Here is an 18854-nt window from a genome sequence, read left to right on the forward strand (position 1 = left end):
TTTTTTTTTTTGAAGGAAAAAAAAAACCCTCCTCCCCCCCCCCCAAGGGGGGGGGGGGGGGGGGGGTGTTCCTGTCAAGCTCACCTCCACGAAAGGCGCCCCAGTGCAGGTCAGCCGTCGGGTCCGGCAGCACGTTGTTGGGACTACCTGACGCCATGATCACGATGTTCTGAATCTTTGACGTTGATGGTGTTTCCCGGAGGTTGCTGCGCTGAATTGGATGGGTCGATGGATCCAGCGTGCTTGGTTGACTCACAACAGACGGCAGGGGCTCCCCACTGTCGGTGTACACAAAATTTTGACTGACGTTGACGGTTTTGGGCATTGGGCGCACAAGCATTTGTGCATTATGCTGTGGCACGCTGCCGATCCCGGGGGGATGGATGGTGGGGGACCGCCCGCAAAATCGGACGCCGCCGAGGTTTTGCCATTGATTACATCATCGAAAGCGAGAGTCAGCCACATCTGACCCGCGCATCACCTCCACAGCCACGCCTCACACTCCTCGACAGATTCAGGGGCTTGAGGGGGCAAACGGTGTGGGGCAGAAGAACCAAGAGAACTGGCTGGGCCGGGCTGCGCAAGGGGTGCAAAGGAGTGACCGCTTCACGGGCGTGGACACCGAGCCAGAAGTAGAAGCTGGAGAAGATGTTACTAACCCTCGACGTGTATTTATAGAACCCAGAATGGGACCCGTCGTGGCAGCAACCGATCCTGCGCCGCCAGTCTTTTGCCGCTACTCGGGAATGAGCCCAATCCTTCAGCAGGGGTTCCGACGGCACTATTTGTTGGCACCAAGATGGAACGACTGGCCTTTGATTCTTTGAAGCTCGCAAGTACCATGAAAACCGAGGTAACGGCAAAGTCGTTTGGCTTTTCCCTTGTCGTTCACGTTGAGGGCCCGACAGCAGGGAAGCCGCGGCAACGAAGAGACCAGGCATTCGAGCGGACGTGTCACCGAAAGCCTTTTCTTTGCTCTTACGGGAAGATGCCAACCGAGTACCTTAGTTGATCGACGGCCGATCCATGCCTGGACCGAGCCTCCAAAAAAAAAACCCTTCCCGGCAGAGTTGCCCTCGACCACCGAACGCCGGGCTGAGAGCCTTATTTGGGCCTTCACTGCGAAACGGAGCTTGATTCCTCGCCACAAACCTAATGGTTTGGCCGAAAACAGTTTGACCACCTCAGTCGACTAGTGCCATTCAGCTATATTGAGACCGACACCCCTGGCTAGGCTTTTGAAGGATCTCAGAGTGATGCCCGCATGACTTGGCTAATCTTGCAGATCCGCTTAAGCGGATGCCACTGCCAACCCTGACAACACTGACAACGTGTCGAGCTAATATGCTGTGTCTTCTTCCATATGATATGAAGATCGCGGTCCTGGTCATGCCTCGCTCTGTCTGAATTGAAAATTTCCTGGATCGTTGCCCAGATCGACGTCGGGAACGCTTTTGATGCCATGAAGCCCATCAACATTGGCATGAGCGCCTTGACGCTGGGGATTTTCATCGTCAACCTTACACAACCAGCCACTGCTCTTCCTCGCGATATTGACATCCCGAATGAGGATCTCGTGGATCACCGACGTTTGCTTCCAAGGAGAAGTGGCAACCTTGCAGGACGTGTCGAGGCTCGAGATTTCTTCCTTCGAATCATGCCTGTAGGAGCCTCCATCGTGCGAGGCGACCCGGCTGAGCCCGGCGACACGGACAAGAATGGGTTCCGCAAGGCTGTACGCGATAAACTGCGTTGGGATGGATGGAAAGTGAACATGGTCGGAAGCCTCTCTGGAGGCACCATGGCCGACAACGTATGCCGCTGAATTGCTCCGCCGGAGAAATCCTATTCAGTCCTTTTTGAGACATTTGGCTGACACACGCCAGAACGTCGAAGCTATTCCTGGAGAGCGGATCGACCAGATTCATACCAGACTCCGCACGACTGCTCCCGTTTGGCAGCCAAACCTATACCTTATCAATGCGGGCACGAATGACGCCTCTCAAGACATGGTAGCCGGCGCAGGAGAGCGCATGAAGGCCATGATCGACACCATCTTCTCTATCACTCCTGATGCTACTGTCATCCTCTCCACGCTTCTCCACCACAGAGACTTTCAATCCAGAGTTGTTCAGATCAACGATCAGTACCGCCGGCTTGTCAAAAGCTATCAAGGCAGCGACCTGGAAAAGCCAATTGCTAAAGTCTTTCTTGCCGAGATGCAAGATGACTTCCTAAAATTCCCAGAAGATTTCCACGATCCTCTCCACCCGAATCGTGGAGGCTTCCGCAAGATGGCTGCCGTCTGGATCTGGGCCATCGATCAAGTCAATGGACTAAATTGGCTGAACACGCCGAAAGCCGCAGGATTCACAGACGATGAAGGAAAGACAATGTGTAAGAAAGAGCCTGGCAGCGAGTTGAACCACCCTCACGGATCAGAGGTGAAGCTCCTGTTTGCTGGCGACCCTACCATCCGCGACGATGGCGTGTACAAGCAGAGCTCCCAAGAGCGCGGCGTGGTCTGGAAGAACAAGGTTTCGAATGAAACGGAGATGTACTGGGCACATTTGATCGACTCTGGTCTCCCGAGGGAACAAGTCCTGGACGAGCTCGTTCTTATCAACCGCGACACTAACAAGATCGACATACATATCAACCGAGGAGATGGCAAGTTTGACGCCGGAGTCAGGGCCAGTGTTGGCCACCATTGTGTCAACAGAGGTAAGCTTCTGTCTTGAAAAGTAGCTATAAGAAACTAGCTGACCACTTGCTACGGTAGGCATCCATTTTGGCGATGTGGTACGTGGCTCATGTTGCCGAAAGCGTAGAACATGCATCATCGACGACTGACAACGCGAGCAGAACGGAGATGGCTTGGATGACTACATTTGTATTTCATCAGATGGTACCCCATTTGTAGCCATCAACAACTCCACCCGCCAACAAACTGTGCCGTCGTTTGGGGTGGTCTTCAAGGTAATTCGACACCTGTGACTGCCACTGAACATTGCATGCCATGAGCATGTCATGTTCTATACATGCCTACTGACACTTTACTCAAGTGGCGGGATTCCATTGCTGGCTATGCACAAGATCGCGTTCGTCTCGGCGATATCGACGGCGATGGTAGGCTTGACTACTGCGTCATCCGCGACGGCGGCAATATTCATGTATGGCTTGCTGTTAATTACCTCGTATGCCTGAGAAGGATCACTATTGACACAGATCAAGTGCCATCGAAACGGAGGCCTCGGCAATGAAGCTGCCTACTGGCAGGATCTTGGTTCCGGAGGCCCTGTCTTCAGCGCGAAGGACACGGGAGACATCCGCGGTGTGCGCTTCGGTAAGTGCAGAACACGGAAATACTCTGGCCCTGGTACTAATTTTTCCTCGAGTTGACATAAACGGCGAGTGAGTAATGAAGTGGTCCCGTTTGTGGACTTCAACTGTCCCAGGCTTCTCTTTGAGACTTCACAAACTGACCATGGATCGAAATATCTAGTGGCCGCGGCGATTGGCTCTGGCTCACCACGCAGGGTCAAACGACGACGTGGATAAACAAGCGTGGCGAGAAGCAGGGCATGATACCGTACTGGCAAGATGCAGGAGTTACCCATCCTGACATTGGCGAGGCCATCGGCGACACTCGGTAAGTTATGGTCTGTCATCTCCAAATGACCAGCGCAAACCGTGTAGATGGACGGCCATACTGACGGCTACCGAAAATTGTAGCGAGAGGGCCAAATTCGGGCGTGTTTTCAACAAGCGAGACGGATTCAGAGACGTCAGTAAGCCAGCTTCCTAACTTTTTGAACACAATGTCTTGACAAATTCAACGCAGTATGGGGTGTTCAGACGAACCAACTGTGACTCTACTGGCACTTGCGACGGCACAGTCTCTATTTGGGAAAATGTGAATGGTGGAAATGGTGGCCGATGGCAAAAAGGTGCGTCAGAGAGCCTAGAGTCCATTTCACCAGAAGAACTCCAACTCACATTTGTGCAGGCGATGGAGCTCGGTGGGGTGACGTGACGGGAACCGGCTTCGACGACTACATCTGGATATCCGCCTTCGGAGAGATCACCATTTTCCCCAACAAGGCTCGGGCAAACAGTTTTGACTGGTATAAGAGTGTCGCATGGGGTAGCACTACACTGATCAAGACAGGAGTAACGCGGCGTGCTCTGCACATAGCTGATTGGAACGGGGATGGAAAGGCCGACATTATCGCGGTCGATCGTGTCTCTGGAGAGCTGACAGTCTGGCTTAGCACGTCGGAGCCCGGAAAGGTCAGCTTCCAGGATCCCAAAAAGTACTCAGACACCAAAGGGTTTTGCACCCTTGGTTGGGGAGTCCTATACTACGATACTTCTCACCACTTTGCGGATATCAAGTACGATAGCGTTCATGGCTCCACCATCTCCCCTTCCTTGCAGGGAAAGTACTGACACTCCCCGAATAGTGGCGACGGCAGAGCGGACTACATTTGCATTCAACACAACGGCCTCATGCACGCTATGCTCAATCTTGCTACCGGAGCTACAGATATCGGGCAGATCAATTACACCAAGAATCTAGAGCGAGCCGACTTTCGTTTCGCCGATGTCAATGGTGACGGACTGTCGGATATCATTCACTCTGACAGGTTCACTGGTAACACAAATGTGTTTTACAATGAAGGAAAGGCAGCTCCAGGAGAGTCGAATGCAGGTAGCGCATGGAAATGGGGGAGGCCTGCCAGCGTTTTTAAGGGAACAAGCCGGGGCCCTAACCTTCAGTTTCCAAGCCTTTCAGGGCAGGGACGTGCCGACGTGGTTGAGATTAACCCAAACACAGCTCATGTGAGTAAACATTTACTTTAGGGTAACTAAAAGATTGCGCTGAAAACTGACCATACACTTTTTTAGGGCTGGGTCTTCTTCAACACATGCCCAGCTGGCGGGGACGATCCAGAGGGTGTCTTGGACCCGAGCTTGCCGCCATACACGCCCGGAAAGGCACCCGAGACAATTTCAGGTCCTTTGTAAAGTCGGCGTCTGTTGAGATGTCAAAAAGGTTGCCTGGATCCTTGATTTCGCTCCCATTTACTTGAAATTGAAGCAAATTACATGATTTCAACGAACATGATTCGACTTATTACGATGCAGTGTCACCGAACCGAACTGTACCGACAACACACCGAAGTACACGCGCGCATGCATTCAGGGAGCTTCACCGCCCACCCTTTCATTCCATTTTTTCGGTAAAAGTCCTTGAGGAAGCTTATGCGCCCGTGGTATACAATAATTTTTTCTGTTCATTATCAGGACACAAACGGCCCAGCTCATGTACATCGCCTTCGGTACAGAGAGGCTCATCAAACATACTTAACCCAGGGTATCGCAGGACAGATTGATGACATTACTTTTGCAAATATCTTAGCCCATCCAATGGTTTGGTGTCCAGTTGACCTGTGTACCGTTGTGAGCGCTTGTGACATTGTCAAACTCAAACATAAGTAACTCACAAAGCTGGCATCTAGCTTCTTAAGGTCTATCACCCCCAGATTCGCCGCGTCAACCGAAATCTGACGCTTCAACATCTGGATGGCTTGTAAGACGCCGTCATATCCATAGGAGTTGGCGTACATGAATGGCCTCCCAACGCCAACAGCTCGGACGCCGAGTGCCAAAAGCTTGAGCACATCAGTACCGTAGCGCACCCCGCCATCGGCGTATACTTCGATTTGTTTAAAGATTTCGGGTGCCACTTTGTGGATGTCGAGTGCAACCTCTAGCGACGAAGGGCTGCCATCGAGCTGTCTTCCACCGTGATTAGACAGAATGATTGCACGAACGCCGTTGCTGACCGCTGCCTGAGCATCTTCTACACTCATAATCCCCTTCAGGACAATGGGCAGCGAAGTCATGTTTCTGATCTTGCGGTAGTACTCCCACTGGTAATGTTAGCCACGTCCATTCCATTGAGAAGAGATGGATTCTGGTCGTACTGTTATTGCTTGGAATTCAGGTTCACTTCCAGCTACGATTAGCATGATGACTTTTATTGAGATAAAGTAGACTCACGGTGTACGTCCCCGTTGACGGTAGGCTCGTTGCCTGTCTCCATTTGCAGGTGCATCGACGGTGAAAACGATGGCCTTGGCGCCCGTTGCTTCTGTTCTCCGGAGTAGCTTCTTCGTGTTGTCTTCGCCAGGGGGCAGGTAAAGCTGGTAGCTGTTAGTGTACTAGTAAAACAGGAATGATTTCGAAAACCAACCTGTTGAAAGAGTACTTGTCCATCATCTTTAGAAGCCGCAATGTCTTCCATAGACATTGTTGCCTGCAATGATGGCTATAGCCAGATGTAAGCAGGAGAGAACTCAGTTAAGAACAGTCTGACCCACGATGTATAATATGTCCTCATCTGCAGCTCCACGAACTAGGTTGAGCTCGGCATCTGGATGACCAAAGACTCCTCTAGCGCATGGAGCGATGAAGAAGGGCGCTGAAAAATTGTAACCCAATATGGTTGTACTAGTGGAGATCAGTCACTGAAGGGTCCATCCCACTTGATTGAAGTTACGAACGCAAGGGACTCTTGCAGGCGAGACACGTCTCGCATTACTCTTGGTTTGAAGGTATATCGCTGGAAAACCTCCAGATTGTTTCGATAAGACCATTCGCCCCCTGCAGCGTTACGGTAATAAGTGTAGTTTCTCGGAGGCAAGTAGTTGCGTGCGGCAAAGTCGAAGTCTGGAAGGCCAGCAATGGAGGAGAGGTCCGGAAGCATGCCCGGAGACAAATTTCCAAACGCATCTAACAAGCCATTGTCTGCTTCGTTGAGAAACGGGCGTGCCGCAAGGACTGCCGAAGCAAATGCCAGAGTAAATTTTGAGGTGTGCATTGTGTTCTGCAACAATCGTGTGATCGGCATCTCTATGTGGATCGACTGGATTTTGCCAGTTGACCACGAGCACATATATACAAAATCTGGACATCCGTAAGTACCCATATTGGAAGGGCCATTTCTATTTGTGACCAGGCTATCGTCCGAGAAGTCCCATGGCTACCGCTCCGGAATCAGCAATGCCATCGCGACCATATCCCCGCCACCCCTCAATGTCTCGGATCCGAACGGCTTCTCACGTTGGCGCTGCTGCCAAGTCCGAAGTAAGACACCCACTGCGCGATCTCACTCGCGATTCTCAGGGGAGAGAATGCAGCCAACCCCTCTTTTTGTCGCACTTCATCTTCGGGATAAGAGCGACGCCTTGCATCGGAATGCCTCAGAGGCCTGAATCCAATGAATTCCATGCGTCCTGGGCGCATGATTGTGAGTCTTGGCCCCATATAGCACGCGTTCAAATCGCGACAGAGTAAGAAACTTGTTGCAGAGTCGACTCCCGCGACAAGCTGCAGAACGTGCTTTGGGTCAGCATCCCAATATTCTGCTGGAATGGAGTGGAGGTTAGCTGTGACCACAACACAGGCTTGGCTGACAACGTGAGGAGGAATCAATGATGCGTTGAACGCCTCGTTGATGCCAATCTACAATTCGGACAAGAGCCAGCAGTCGTCGGATTAGACAGGCACATTCTCCAAGTACCGGAGCTAGTGCTGAAGAGATTGGTCAACGGTGGCGACTCCATCCTGAAGTGCCGGCGGATGGGCGTCGCTAGCTTTCGAAAAGGGCTGGGCGATTAAGCATTGAGACATCGGGACCGAGGGCAAGCCTCTGGAGCCAGCAAATGTTTGTGATAACGACCGCAACGCCGCCCGCTATTGGATGAAACTGTCATGACGAAAAGCCGACGGGTGATGTCGGTGTCAGAAGACTGGGTGCAAAGCAAATACACAGGAAGGTTCAGCTGGTGAAGGAAATCTCTAGGAATGCCTGGCTGTTTTGGGAGTCAAGATGATCGAGTCAATAAATTTACAAGAATAAGGGCGGAAACTATCGGAACTGAAGCAGATCTCAAATGATCGATCATGCTCTCTGTGCCGCATTGAGGCAGATGAGCTACGGAGCACCCAAAGTTCAATATCCAGTAACACCACGACGAGTCTTGCGGCGACGAGCCAAGTTCCTCACAGCCTGCGTCACGCTGCGCAGCCCGAGGATCTTACGGCTCTTTTCGTAGTCGCTCGTGCCGTTCTTCGGGTCTGCGTCCTTGGCGTTCTTTGCGCCGCACACGGAACCGGCGTTGTACTTGCCGTTCGGCCCATCGACGCCCTTGAAATCACGCTTGCTGTTGGACTTGAGCATATTCTCAGCCGCCTCAGGCAGCCATCCATTGATGAAGTCACCGTGTGTGCAGTATGACGAGCCGCACGCCAGCTCCAGAGGTGGCGCGCCGGTCCAGCCGTTCGGCAGGAGGCGACGCAGATCGTAGCGGATGCTGAACCGGAGCTGAGGCATACGCTTCATACCGACAGGGCAGCGGTTCGCGGGAACACCCCAGGACACCCAGTTGTGGGTTCCCGAGTAGGTGGACTCGAGCGTCTTCTCATTGACGCAGTCGTGGAAGAGGAGTAGGGTCTGGAGATGGGTGCCGCAGGTCTTGGTGGGGAAGGCGGCCTTGTCGGCGCCGTCTGCCTTTGCTGGGCCGTTCTCGCAGAACCATTCAATGCCCGCCAGGGGTTCAACGTCGGCCTGTTTTGTGGCAGAGGACTTGCCAGCCACCGCCTTGTAGTCCTGAGGAATGGCGACTTCGGCGTTCTCGATGGACACGTAGTACGCGCTGAAGCGGGAGAAGGGTACGGGTGTAGCGCCGGACTCATTACGAACGAAGAGGGTAGGGACCCCTGAAAAGTCAGTCACACGATCTAATGGAGGTGACACTGAAGCTCACAGTAGGATGAAAAGTCGTTGGGGTTCTCGGCTGTGGAACAGCCAGCCTGAAGTTCCTTCGAGGTAGTCGTATTGACAGTCACGGCATCCGACCCGAAAAAGCTATGCATATGGCTGGTGTATTTCCCAGGCACGACAATGGGATCAATATTCTTGTACATGAACCGTTCGGCGACGGCAATGGTGTACGCATTGGCGACGCCAGCGCCGGCCAAGAAAAGAGCGAGTGACTGCATGATGGATGTATGAAGAGTAGTACTGTGATGAACGAATGACAGAAAAATGAGTGACTGACCCAAGCCTGAAAATGAGAGCTCAGACGTGATGCCGCAGTCAACAGCCTCTGCCGTTGGATTGAGGCTCCTTTTTGAAGGTTCGTCGGCCGAGTGGCTCTTGCAACGCGTGGCTCTCCATGAATTGAATTTCCCATGATTTCCACCGTCGTCGCGCGTAGATTGTCGATCCTCCCACAGGGGTCATCATCAGCCAACAAGGGGTCCTCAGGCTCGTGAAACGCTCCCCGGCCGCGCTATCAGAAGAACGGCAGCCAGCGTATCACGCCACGGCTTTGCGCCCGAGATGGGGCAAGCGCTTCGCCACTGTTTGGACATGGGTCGGCGGTAGTTGAATCTTTTCAAGCCGAACCCGGAGCCCACAGCGCTGGTCATACTCGTCCGAGATGAACGGGGAATACATCGCGGCGAACCGGGCTAAGTGTCGCATACCTGGGCCGAATCCATCGACGTGAGTCTCCTTTGACTGCCCGTCATTTCAAATTGATACATGTTGTGTGAGATGATATGACCGATAAACATGCGCCGACGAATCTGCGTGGTATCGTGTCATTTGATGTACAGACAGCTGTTGACGGCGCAAGTTGGTCCTATTTGACCTTTTTATACAGCGTTACTTTCGCAAGTCCAAGGCTTAGAGCCAGCGCCACCATTGGCGATGGACTCAATCGAAACCCAAAGTCCGAGGACGCACAGAACAATGCCTACCACCAGCAGAAGAGATGTCGCGGCGAAGCGACAGCACTGTTTCAAGTTTGTGAACCAATTGCCGTAGTGCATCCAGAGCCAAAAGATACCTGGCAAGCCAAACGAGAACCAACTGGCAAAGGCAGCAGACACAAGTCCCAGCAGGTTATTAAAGATCGGGATTGACTCGGCAATGACCATGCCGAGGCCCCAGACACCCAGGGTGATGAGAAGCCACCATATCGTGGATAGGCGTGTCCTGCGCACGACATGCTTCGTGTTCCCGAAGATGCGCGTGAAGATGTACTGTGATGCGACGTGGGCGTAAATGACAGCGGCAATTGCGATGGTGGGAATCGCGACGCCCCATATAGCCTTGCGAACTGTAGCACTGCCAGCCGCAGACAATGCTGGAGATGGAACGTCTGGCCCGACATAGACGTAAATGACGACAGCTGCGATGATGTAGAGCGTCGTATCTGTGATTTGAAGGAACGCCAGTGCCTTGGGCCAGTCATCGGGGTTCTTGAATTCAGCAATGACGCTGAAGAAGATGGAGTGACTCGCTGTCAGGGAGCTGGTTAGTCGAAGGTACACTGCTTGTGGTGTGTCAAGATGGCTTACAAAATGCGCCTGCGATATTGGTGACTGCAAGGAATGCTGGCGAGAAACCGAGAGACTTGAAGACGTCAATGGGCCCATTGCCAATCGGCTTCTCAATGGCAACAGCAATGACTGTGATGAATACAGCTACGATGATGGATATGCAAGCTTCAGGGTAAACGAGTAAGCCAAGGTATCGAAAGTAGAAGCCCCCATTGAAGGCGTAACTTACATGCAGCTGACATCCAGCTTGTCCATTTCAACGTCCTCGGCACATTGAATACCCAGAAGACAAGCATGCCGACCGCCGCCCAAACGACAGTGCAGGTCGTGCCATTGGTGAGGGTGTTCATGCATATCGTCCACATGAGGATGTGGCCTCCAATGAGGAAGATCTGCAGGATAGTCTGAGCCCACCCGAACACCTCGCGAAAGACGGAGCCCATCCCGATGGGTTTTCCAATAAGTTCAACAGCATCGCCAAAGTTTTGCACAAAGGGATACTGTTTTCGGAACTCGGCTAGAAGCAAGCCGGAGTATGTAGCCAGCGCGCTGACCGTGCAGATCAAAATGATTCCAGGGACGAGTCCAACAGTAGCGAGCACAGACGGAAGCGACAGGATGCCCAAGGAAACCGTTTCGGCGACCAACACAATGCCTCCTTGTCTGTGCTGATGTTAGGATGCCATGGCGTTGTGTACATTGGATAGTAGACGTGAACTCACAACCAGTGCAGGGTCTTGAAGTCGATGAGCTCGCCTTCGTCTTTCTCGACGAGACCTCCCACGTTTTCGGGAAACGGTGGCGGGGGTGCGTCGTTGTTGGCACCCTTTGAGCTTTGATGAGAGCCAAGCTCGCCCTGGTCTACGGGGTCGGCTGGGGCTCCCGTCGCCTCTTCGTCCTTACCCATGATGACTTCAGTTTCAACAATGGTTACAAGCTCAATCAAGAAGTGAGTAGTATCGTTCGAGGTGGTGGAGCTTCGGCATGCAAGTAAGGTGCAAATTGAGGGGCCCCGGATTCGTTTTCAAGATGCTCTTCGGCATTTGTGCGTGGAAGGATGTTTTAAGAAAACCATGATGCACTCCGTCTGCCAGGGACTGACTCACCTGCGGTCCGTTCCGCCCTGGCTGACCCGACGTGACACACATACCATGCGGACGAGTTTTCATGACACCATTCACATTGAAAAAGCTTAACTCGTTTTGGAATCTCCGTCGAAATCTGGCTGGCCGGCGAAAATTCAGCAGTTGTTGTTACGTCTTTCTACCCACTTTTGGCCCGCATTTTGTGGACAGCCCCTTTGAGGCACCTCCAGCACGGCGCCAACTCTAACTCGCTTTGACAACTCCCTGCGGCTTGTTTTCTGGCTGATCAGACCATGTGGCGGCGATTATTCAGAATTTGTTACATATCTTCATGTCTTGAAAAGCGTGCCGACGGATCGGCACCGATTGACACGCCACAAGACATTGAACATCTGACGTCGGTCTGGTGTCACGGGTGCTGCACGCCATGAGTATTCTCATAACTACGGAATCCCTCGTAACCGAAGGCTTCGGCCCGGAAGACTTTGCTCGCAACAAGAATTATCCCGAAGTACAGGCAGAGACAACAGCCAGCAGGAACGACAAGACCGAAGAGGTTCGCAGGGCACTGGGTCAAGTCTCCCAGTGACTGTCTTATCGTGGGGACCGGAGCGTAGAAAGAGCTTCACAGCCCTTCAGAGCCATCTTTTGGTACCCAGGTGAGAGATGTAGGCTCCACCACGCCCATTCTCGAGGCTCGATCCGTATACCACTTCCAAGACCTTCACGACAGCTGCCTCCGGAGTCTTGGGCTTAGTGCCAGGTGCGTACTTGTTGAACTTTTCTGTCAACTTCATGGCGCCATCCTGTGCCTCTTCGCTCACTTGACGGCCGTTAGTACTTACTGAAGCATATTGGTACCATGACTTACAATCGTCATAATGGCCAGTCTCGACTGTGCCAGGGCATATTCCCATGAACAAAACGCCCTGATCGGCATACTGCGCGTGAAATTTGGAAACCGCCACGTTTAGAGCGCCTTTGCTGATGGAATAAGGACCAGCCACGTCGATCCGATAGTCGTTGATCAAGTCCAGATCAGCCATGCCCGAAGTAATTGCAATGACCTTCTTGGCATCTCCCTTCAAGACCAGGGGCAGATAGAGGTTGAAAAGATGAACAGGTCCCACAGCATTCACCTTGAAGCTGTAGATGAGGTCGTCCTCTAGCTCCTTGGGGCTCTGGCCACTGACAGATATCATCAGCCATGCCGTTGCCCGGCCATGATGTACAAGTTCTTCGAAAAGCACATGGGCAGGGGATGGTACTTACAGCTTGCCAAGCGAGAATACGGATGACCAATCTGAGATAAACCCAGCGTTGGCAATGAGATAGTCCAGTTTGCCACCCGTCAACTTGGTGACCTCTCCAACGGAAGCCTGAAGGTGTTAGCCGCTTCCCGAGTCACCATTTGCATGTCGCCCGCAACAGAGACTCACCTTGATGCTTTCGTAATCAGTCAGCTCAACCTCTAGGATGTGGATGTTGGCTCTGCCATCAAGCTCTTCGGCGACTCGCTTCTCTGTAGCAGCCTTGTTGCGAACTGTGCCAATGACGGTGTTGTTGGTATCAGCAGAGAGGTGCTGCAAGAAACCCCACTAAACAACAGAGTTAGTTCTTGAAGCTTCACGGCCGAAACTCGCTGATGATGGCAGCCTTACACCGATACCGCGGTTGACGCCAGTGATGAGATAAGAAGGCATTGTTGTGTTTTTATCTGTTTCACGGTAGAAACTCTTTCTTTCAATCTTGAAGTCGGCTTGTACCTGTGAGGGAACTATTCGGCATGAGACGATTTGATACAGGATAGAGACGGAACTTCAGCACTTGGCTACCTAGGCACCGACTTTATATACACAATTGAACATCGTGACGTGTTCACCAGCTTCGGCGAGCACGGCGACGGTTTGAAATCGAAGCTGCTTGGTAATGTTCTGTTTGTGAGATCGCAGAATCGCAAAAACTTGCTGCGGACTTTGCGTGCCTTCACAAGGCATTTTGACCGATCAATCTGACCGGCACGTGTTTTCAAGTTCGCAACAATGGTGCCACCAGACAATTCTCGTCGCGGTATTTGGCGTCTCCCGTCACAGTTTTGCTGTAGTGCTCATGACTGGTCCATTCGCTTCGCAAAAAGTTGCCAGCACCTATCTTGCACAACGTCTAAGCACCCAATGCGGTCTTGAGGCGCTATTCCTTGGCCCGCTAGCATGACCGCTGTGGTGCAGGGGTCAGCGTGGGACCGTCAGCTTGGAGGCATCACCACCATGTGCTTAGAAATCAACCCCTCTATCGTACGTTGAGACAAGCAAGTTATAACAGGCATCTTTTTGCGAACCACCATGATTTTCCGCTCGCTACACGACATTATATGGATTTTACCGAGCAAGTGACGTCGTCGTCCGTCGCTATGAAGCCGAAACATCATCTCGAATCTGACAGCGCCGGGATTTCCTCCAAGAAGCGGTGCGGAACCTGCATAGGTACGGATACCATGTCCTGTTATGGCCCCTCTGCGTGGCAGGCTGGGGCCTGTTGAACGCAGTAGAACTCACCCGTGTAGAGCGCAAAATCAGCTGTGACCGTGTTTTTCCACAATGCAGCAACTGCATTCGGTCGAATAGAAAATGTCAAGGCTACGGGATTCGGTTGTCTTGGCCGAAAGACGGCAACAAGAAGCGCCTCGTCGTGAGCAGAAGCACTCACTCCATGGGAGGCAGCAAGGAGAACCATAAATCTCCAGGGCCTTTTCACATGATAAATGTCTCTTCATGGGACATGCGATTATGTGCATCCCTCAAATCACGACAGAGGTCCATTACGCCGAGCCCCCAATACCCACTGTCATGGTCTTCCTCCGGGTTGACCGCGCCGGAGATGGATCTCCTGTACTACTGTCAGTAACTTGACTCTGGTTGTGGTTTTCGGTTTGGTCGTTAGATGTTTTCATAAATGCTGACATGGCGCAGACCAACATTGCCTTTCCGAAAAGATGGTAACCTTCAGCGCGCAGCCGCTGGGCCTCGCACTCCAAAGAATCGCGCTGTCAGATGGCTCGTCATCTACTTCAGCCCTGCAGCGAGCACTGCTGGCCCTTTCTGCTCTTTATCGCCACGGCCACGGTTTAAGGGCGGAGGAAATGAAGTTGTCGGCTCTACAGGCCCTCAGTAAATCCGTCAGTCAGGCGACCGATGTGAAGATCGCAGTCCAGCACGTAGCAGCCAGTATGGTGCTCAGCGTCTTCGAGGTTGGTTCAATACTTCGCGTCCCCAAACCCGCCTTTGAGTGATGAAGGATCAAACGTTCTCAGGCTGAGCCGCATGGTTATGCATAGTTCTTCGGAAGATTGACTGACGTACAGACTTCAAATCTAGACACAACAGACTGCGGAAACCACCAATCAATGGCTCTTCTACCTCCGAGGCGCCACGAGCATTGTCCGCAGTCATTCCACGGCTGCTTTCTGTTCCATCACCGATGGCAGCTCAATATTAGAGTGGGTCTACTACCATGGTCTGCTCGCTCGCTTCAGCCTGCGCCACTGGAGAGCGCCCAGACAGGAGGCGAAGGACGATGCGGCGGAGTACACAAAACCGACGCACAACCCTTGGACAACAGTGGATGACAGACTCCTCGATACCAGTGCCCATTACATGAAAGAAGGCCTCAGACACAACATCATGTTCGAACCTTTGAATGTGCTATCAAGCGTCGTAGCCGAGTTAGTGCCGCGACACGACAGAGCAGCCCGGACAACCCAGTACAGGACACGCGTGAGAGAACTGGGACACCAGGTGCGAAAGATGCGGACCTCAGGAGATCAGATGACGGGAGATGCTGTGGCGAAGGTACGAGCAGCTAAAGCGGAGGCATACCGAATATCGACCATCATCTACATGAGTCGCGTGACGGGCGAGTCTGTCGTACCAGAATCAGACATCCCTTCGCTGGTAGAACGAGGACTGCGCATGACGAGCCTCATCAGCAGCTGCGAAAGGCCACTGCCACTCCTCATCCTCGGCAGCGAAGCTCGCACTGACGAGGCGAGGGTTCGTGTTCTGGATCTGCTCGGGGCGGCCAACGATCGCGGACGCGATAGAGACCTACGGTCCGTGCGATGGCTGCTGCACGCTTTGTGGACGCAAGATGATCTCGCCTCCGATGAGGATCGGGAGGTTGATTACATAGACAAGCTGTCATACGTGTTCAGCTCCAGCGTGTTGGTGCCACACTTTGCTTGTCGGTCAGCGTTGCTGTAATTGAAGAATGACGCAGATGGTTGGAAGCTCATGACGATTTCGATGGCGAAGCAACATACTTTTTCAGGGCGTTCTTGTCAATGTACACCAGGTTACGGGTGCTTATTCCTACCTCTTCAACGGTGGAGCAACAACTACCAAAAGAGGAGCATTTCGATCAACAGCATCCAAATCTGTCAAAGGACGATATTTCCATTCATTTTTAGTTATTACCCTTCATGTAACAATGGCCTCTTATGTACCACAAAACAAAAATGCCAAACACTGCTGGCATGACAGACAGCCTACTCGAGCTCGAACCGCAGTGCATCATACTGCACATACAGCGCGTTGACGAGCAACGCCCCCTCGGTATTCGTGGCGTTGTACGGCAGGCTGAGGATGAACTTGTTGGCGCCCTCCTCGAGATTCGCAGCCGAGAAGCGGAACTTGTACTCAATGTTCTGGCAGACGACGGCGCTGCGCACGCCGCACGACCCGGACCGCCAGTACGGGATGACCCAGGTCTCCTCCTCGACGCCGTTGAGCGCGACAGTGTACGGCAGGTTACTGTACTTCTCGCCCGGCAGGATGCCGCCCCACTTGTTGTTGCCGTTGGCCGTCTTGGCGCCGGCGAGCTGCACCGTCAGCGTCGCTGTTTTGGCGCTCTGCAGCTGGTCGCGGTCGAGGTCAAACTCGACGGTCCAGTTGTTGATCTTGTCGCGGACCTGCTCCGGGCGCACCGAGTTGCCGCGGCCGCCGAAGACGCTCCAGTGGATGTAGTTGAAGTCTACGTCGGCCTTGCTCTCGCCGACCTTGTAGTTGACGCCTTCGGGGAAGTCGGTCGGGAAGTCCCACTGCGCCCAGTAGATGCGGTACTGCTCCGGCTGCAGCGGCTTTGACGTGTCCAGGGCGTAGCCGTGGCGGTACTCGCCCGCCGACTTGTCGGGCTTGCCGATGCGCCAGATCTCCTTGCCTGCGGACTCTTCCTTCCACTCGAGAGCACCGCTGCCGCCGCCGAGACCGTGCGGCTCGGTCGACGAGACCTTGACGTCGTCTTGGATGAACCAGCCAAACACGCCGTCCGCGTAGACGGTCAGTCGGTAAGTGCCCTCCTTGACGCGGGGAATCCTGATCTTGCCATTGCATCCGACCTCGGCCCAGTACTGGAGGGACTTGGTGTCGAACACGTTGAGCTGGAAGTCCTGCTTGTTCTCGGACAGAACGGCAATGACTCGCTTGGCACCACGCGGCAGCTTGATGTTGGCCGTAAAAGTAGTGCGCTGCGATGTTGGTACGTAGTTGGGCACATGCTTGGCAATGCTGTCGTAGAACTCGGCATTCCACTCGGGATCGGCGTATTGTGCGGCATCTTGCCTCAGGTCTTGAAGCGAAGTCTTCGGGCCACCCTGGTTGAAGTAGTAGAACTGCGGCCCAAACGTGCGGTCGAAGCCGTGCGTGATGTTAGGCACGGGAGCGCCGTGGTGGCCGGAGACCATGTAGTTGTAGACGATTCCGTCAACGACGAGGTCACTGTAACAGGTCAGACATGGTCAAAAAGGCTATCACCAAGAAACTAGAGTGTGATTCAGGGAAGACAATCGAGGACGTCACTCACGAGTGTAGCGGACCACCATAGTACGTCTCACGTGTGTTGTGAACGAGCCAAGCACCGTACGTGTTGCCATCGGGCGATGTGCTGCCGTCGGCGTACTGTCCGTGAACGTCATGGTTGCGCCAGAGTTCGGCAAATGTGTACTTGGTAAAGTAATCCGAATACTGCGAGGCATAAGGATCATTAGGCGTGTTGCCGACGTAGGTGGTCGCGTCCTGGACCGTGACACCGGCCGCATTCCCAGCGGCCGACACTTTGGGAGCCCAATTGTCCTCGCTGCCAACTAGATGGGTCCACAGGTTCGTATTGGGCCTGAAGAGGGTGCGCAGCTCTCCGAGACCGCGCAGGAAGGGCGTCGTTTCGTTGAAGTAGGTGACGCGAGAGAAGACATGGAGGCCCGTCTCCTCGCCGCGCAGGAACCAGTACTGGTACAGTGACTGGTTGGTCGGAGCGTACGTGTCGCCCATAATGATGCCACCGTAGGGGGTGCCCGTCGAGTCGACACCTTCGACGAGCTGGTACTTGGCGGTGCCGCCGGGCGTCCAGAAACCTGTGGGGATGCAGGAACAGTCGAGATACGGACCTTTACCGGAGTTGCCGCTGACAGGTCCCAGAAGGTCGACATTGTCCAGGCTCAAGTCGACAACCTGGCCGTTGCTTTTGCCAACAGCCACGTACAGCCTCTCATTTTGCAGCGTGTAGTGAGTCGCATTTTCGGCGGCTTTCAGTGCCGTGGCAGCTCCGGCGAAGAGAGCGGCCGATTTCAATCCGGCGAGACGCATCTTGACTGGTACCGTAGGCTCGATTGGAAGCCGTCTTCAGATCAGAAAAGGCTGTGCTAGCTTCTCCGAATGAGAAAAATAAAACCCATCATGCTATCCCACTGGCAGATTCTCAAATTATAACGTTCATCAAGTGCGGGGGGGCAATATCGCCGACGGGGAGCAGACCTCCATTTTGGGATCACGTCGCTCCACGGGCTAATGGGAACCGAGCAGATCGACACCCGCGATGTCCAACTTGGCGGTGCGGGGGATTGGAGCGGGACAAGATCTGGGGTATGGTATGGGGAAGGTGACAGGGGCCATTTCTTCTCGTCGATGAGGGTATTTCGGCTTGATTTCCCTCACGTGGAGGATTCTGTGCGGCCAATTTCTCCGTCCTCGGCCGTCGGACCAAACAGTGACCCCCTTGTCACCCTCGCGACGGTGCCCTTCAACCGATTCGCCGCAGTTTGATCTGCAGTACATATGTTGAAGCGACCTAGCCTCAAAGACTACATATACGTCGCAGTTCTTTGATTCTTCGGCTGTACGGCACCCAGCGTGACCGCCCACAGCGACCTGTTACTTAAAGACCTGGCCGTCTTCATGTTACCTTTCACTCGTTATGAGCTGTAATCACCCTACTAGTTGCGAGATAATCGTCGTGAGTGCAGCAAGATCGCCCTCTGTTTCTCGGCTCCATAACAAGCTGCACCCGCCTCCTTCGCGC

General features: G+C 53.4%; 8 protein-coding genes across 8 annotated transcripts in view; 2 read left to right on the plus strand and 6 right to left on the minus strand.

The window, feature by feature from the left end:
* Window positions 1–340, minus strand: part of VDAG_07112 (L-aminoadipate-semialdehyde dehydrogenase large subunit) — a gene marked incomplete at both ends in the record, with an annotated part of 4019 nt that extends 3679 nt beyond the window's left edge. Inside the window, one exon of the mRNA XM_009656017.1 lies at window positions 85–340. Coding sequence (XP_009654312.1) covers window positions 85–340 — 256 coding nt within the window. The remainder of the gene's footprint in view (window positions 1–84) is intronic.
* A 1122-nt stretch (window positions 341–1462) lies between these two features.
* VDAG_07113 (uncharacterized protein) lies at window positions 1463–5031 on the plus strand (the record flags this gene model as incomplete). Its single annotated transcript, XM_009656018.1, has 13 exons — window positions 1463–1813; window positions 1887–2687; window positions 2783–2806; window positions 2866–2979; window positions 3066–3197; window positions 3235–3346; window positions 3416–3434; window positions 3506–3652; window positions 3736–3791; window positions 3900–3950; window positions 4010–4397; window positions 4467–4845; window positions 4912–5031. 13 exons carry the CDS (start codon window positions 1463–1465, stop codon window positions 5029–5031), a joined length of 2694 nt encoding a protein of 897 aa, XP_009654313.1.
* VDAG_07114 (cytochrome b2) lies at window positions 4884–6917 on the minus strand. Its single transcript, XM_009656019.1, has 7 exons — window positions 6573–6917; window positions 6390–6519; window positions 6263–6337; window positions 6070–6212; window positions 5994–6018; window positions 5511–5939; window positions 4884–5454 (listed from the first exon to the last, which is right to left on the minus strand). The coding sequence occupies exons 1-7, from the start codon at window positions 6887–6889 to the stop codon at window positions 5422–5424; spliced, it is 1152 nt and encodes a 383-aa protein (XP_009654314.1). The 5' UTR covers window positions 6890–6917; the 3' UTR covers window positions 4884–5421.
* Window positions 6918–8023: 1106 nt separating this feature from the next.
* VDAG_07115 (uncharacterized protein) lies at window positions 8024–9072 on the minus strand (the record flags this gene model as incomplete). Its single annotated transcript, XM_009656020.1, has 2 exons — window positions 8024–8790; window positions 8838–9072. 2 exons carry the CDS (start codon window positions 9070–9072, stop codon window positions 8024–8026), a joined length of 1002 nt encoding a protein of 333 aa, XP_009654315.1.
* A 660-nt stretch (window positions 9073–9732) lies between these two features.
* On the minus strand, window positions 9733–11329 carry VDAG_07116 (aromatic and neutral aliphatic amino acid permease; the record flags this gene model as incomplete). The annotated part of the gene is made up of 4 exons (XM_009656021.1): window positions 9733–10382; window positions 10441–10566; window positions 10652–11085; window positions 11145–11329. The coding sequence occupies 4 exons, from the start codon at window positions 11327–11329 to the stop codon at window positions 9733–9735; spliced, it is 1395 nt and encodes a 464-aa protein (XP_009654316.1).
* An 813-nt stretch (window positions 11330–12142) lies between these two features.
* VDAG_07117 (uncharacterized protein) lies at window positions 12143–13210 on the minus strand (the record flags this gene model as incomplete). The annotated part of the gene is made up of 5 exons (XM_009656022.1): window positions 12143–12330; window positions 12379–12695; window positions 12780–12886; window positions 12947–13105; window positions 13169–13210. 5 exons carry the CDS (start codon window positions 13208–13210, stop codon window positions 12143–12145), a joined length of 813 nt encoding a protein of 270 aa, XP_009654317.1.
* A 1436-nt stretch (window positions 13211–14646) lies between these two features.
* VDAG_07118 (uncharacterized protein) lies at window positions 14647–15766 on the plus strand (the record flags this gene model as incomplete). Its single annotated transcript, XM_009656023.1, has 2 exons — window positions 14647–14754; window positions 14882–15766. 2 exons carry the CDS (start codon window positions 14647–14649, stop codon window positions 15764–15766), a joined length of 993 nt encoding a protein of 330 aa, XP_009654318.1.
* A 284-nt stretch (window positions 15767–16050) lies between these two features.
* On the minus strand, window positions 16051–18142 carry VDAG_07119 (rhamnogalacturonate lyase; the record flags this gene model as incomplete). Its single annotated transcript, XM_009656024.1, has 2 exons — window positions 16051–17278; window positions 17364–18142. 2 exons carry the CDS (start codon window positions 18140–18142, stop codon window positions 16051–16053), a joined length of 2007 nt encoding a protein of 668 aa, XP_009654319.1.
* Window positions 18143–18854: the final 712 nt, after the last annotated feature.

The sequence above is a fragment of the Verticillium dahliae genome, genomic scaffold, assembly GCF_000150675.1.
Source record: "Verticillium dahliae VdLs.17 supercont1.15 genomic scaffold, whole genome shotgun sequence".
Lineage (NCBI taxonomy): Eukaryota > Fungi > Ascomycota > Sordariomycetes > Glomerellales > Plectosphaerellaceae > Verticillium > Verticillium dahliae.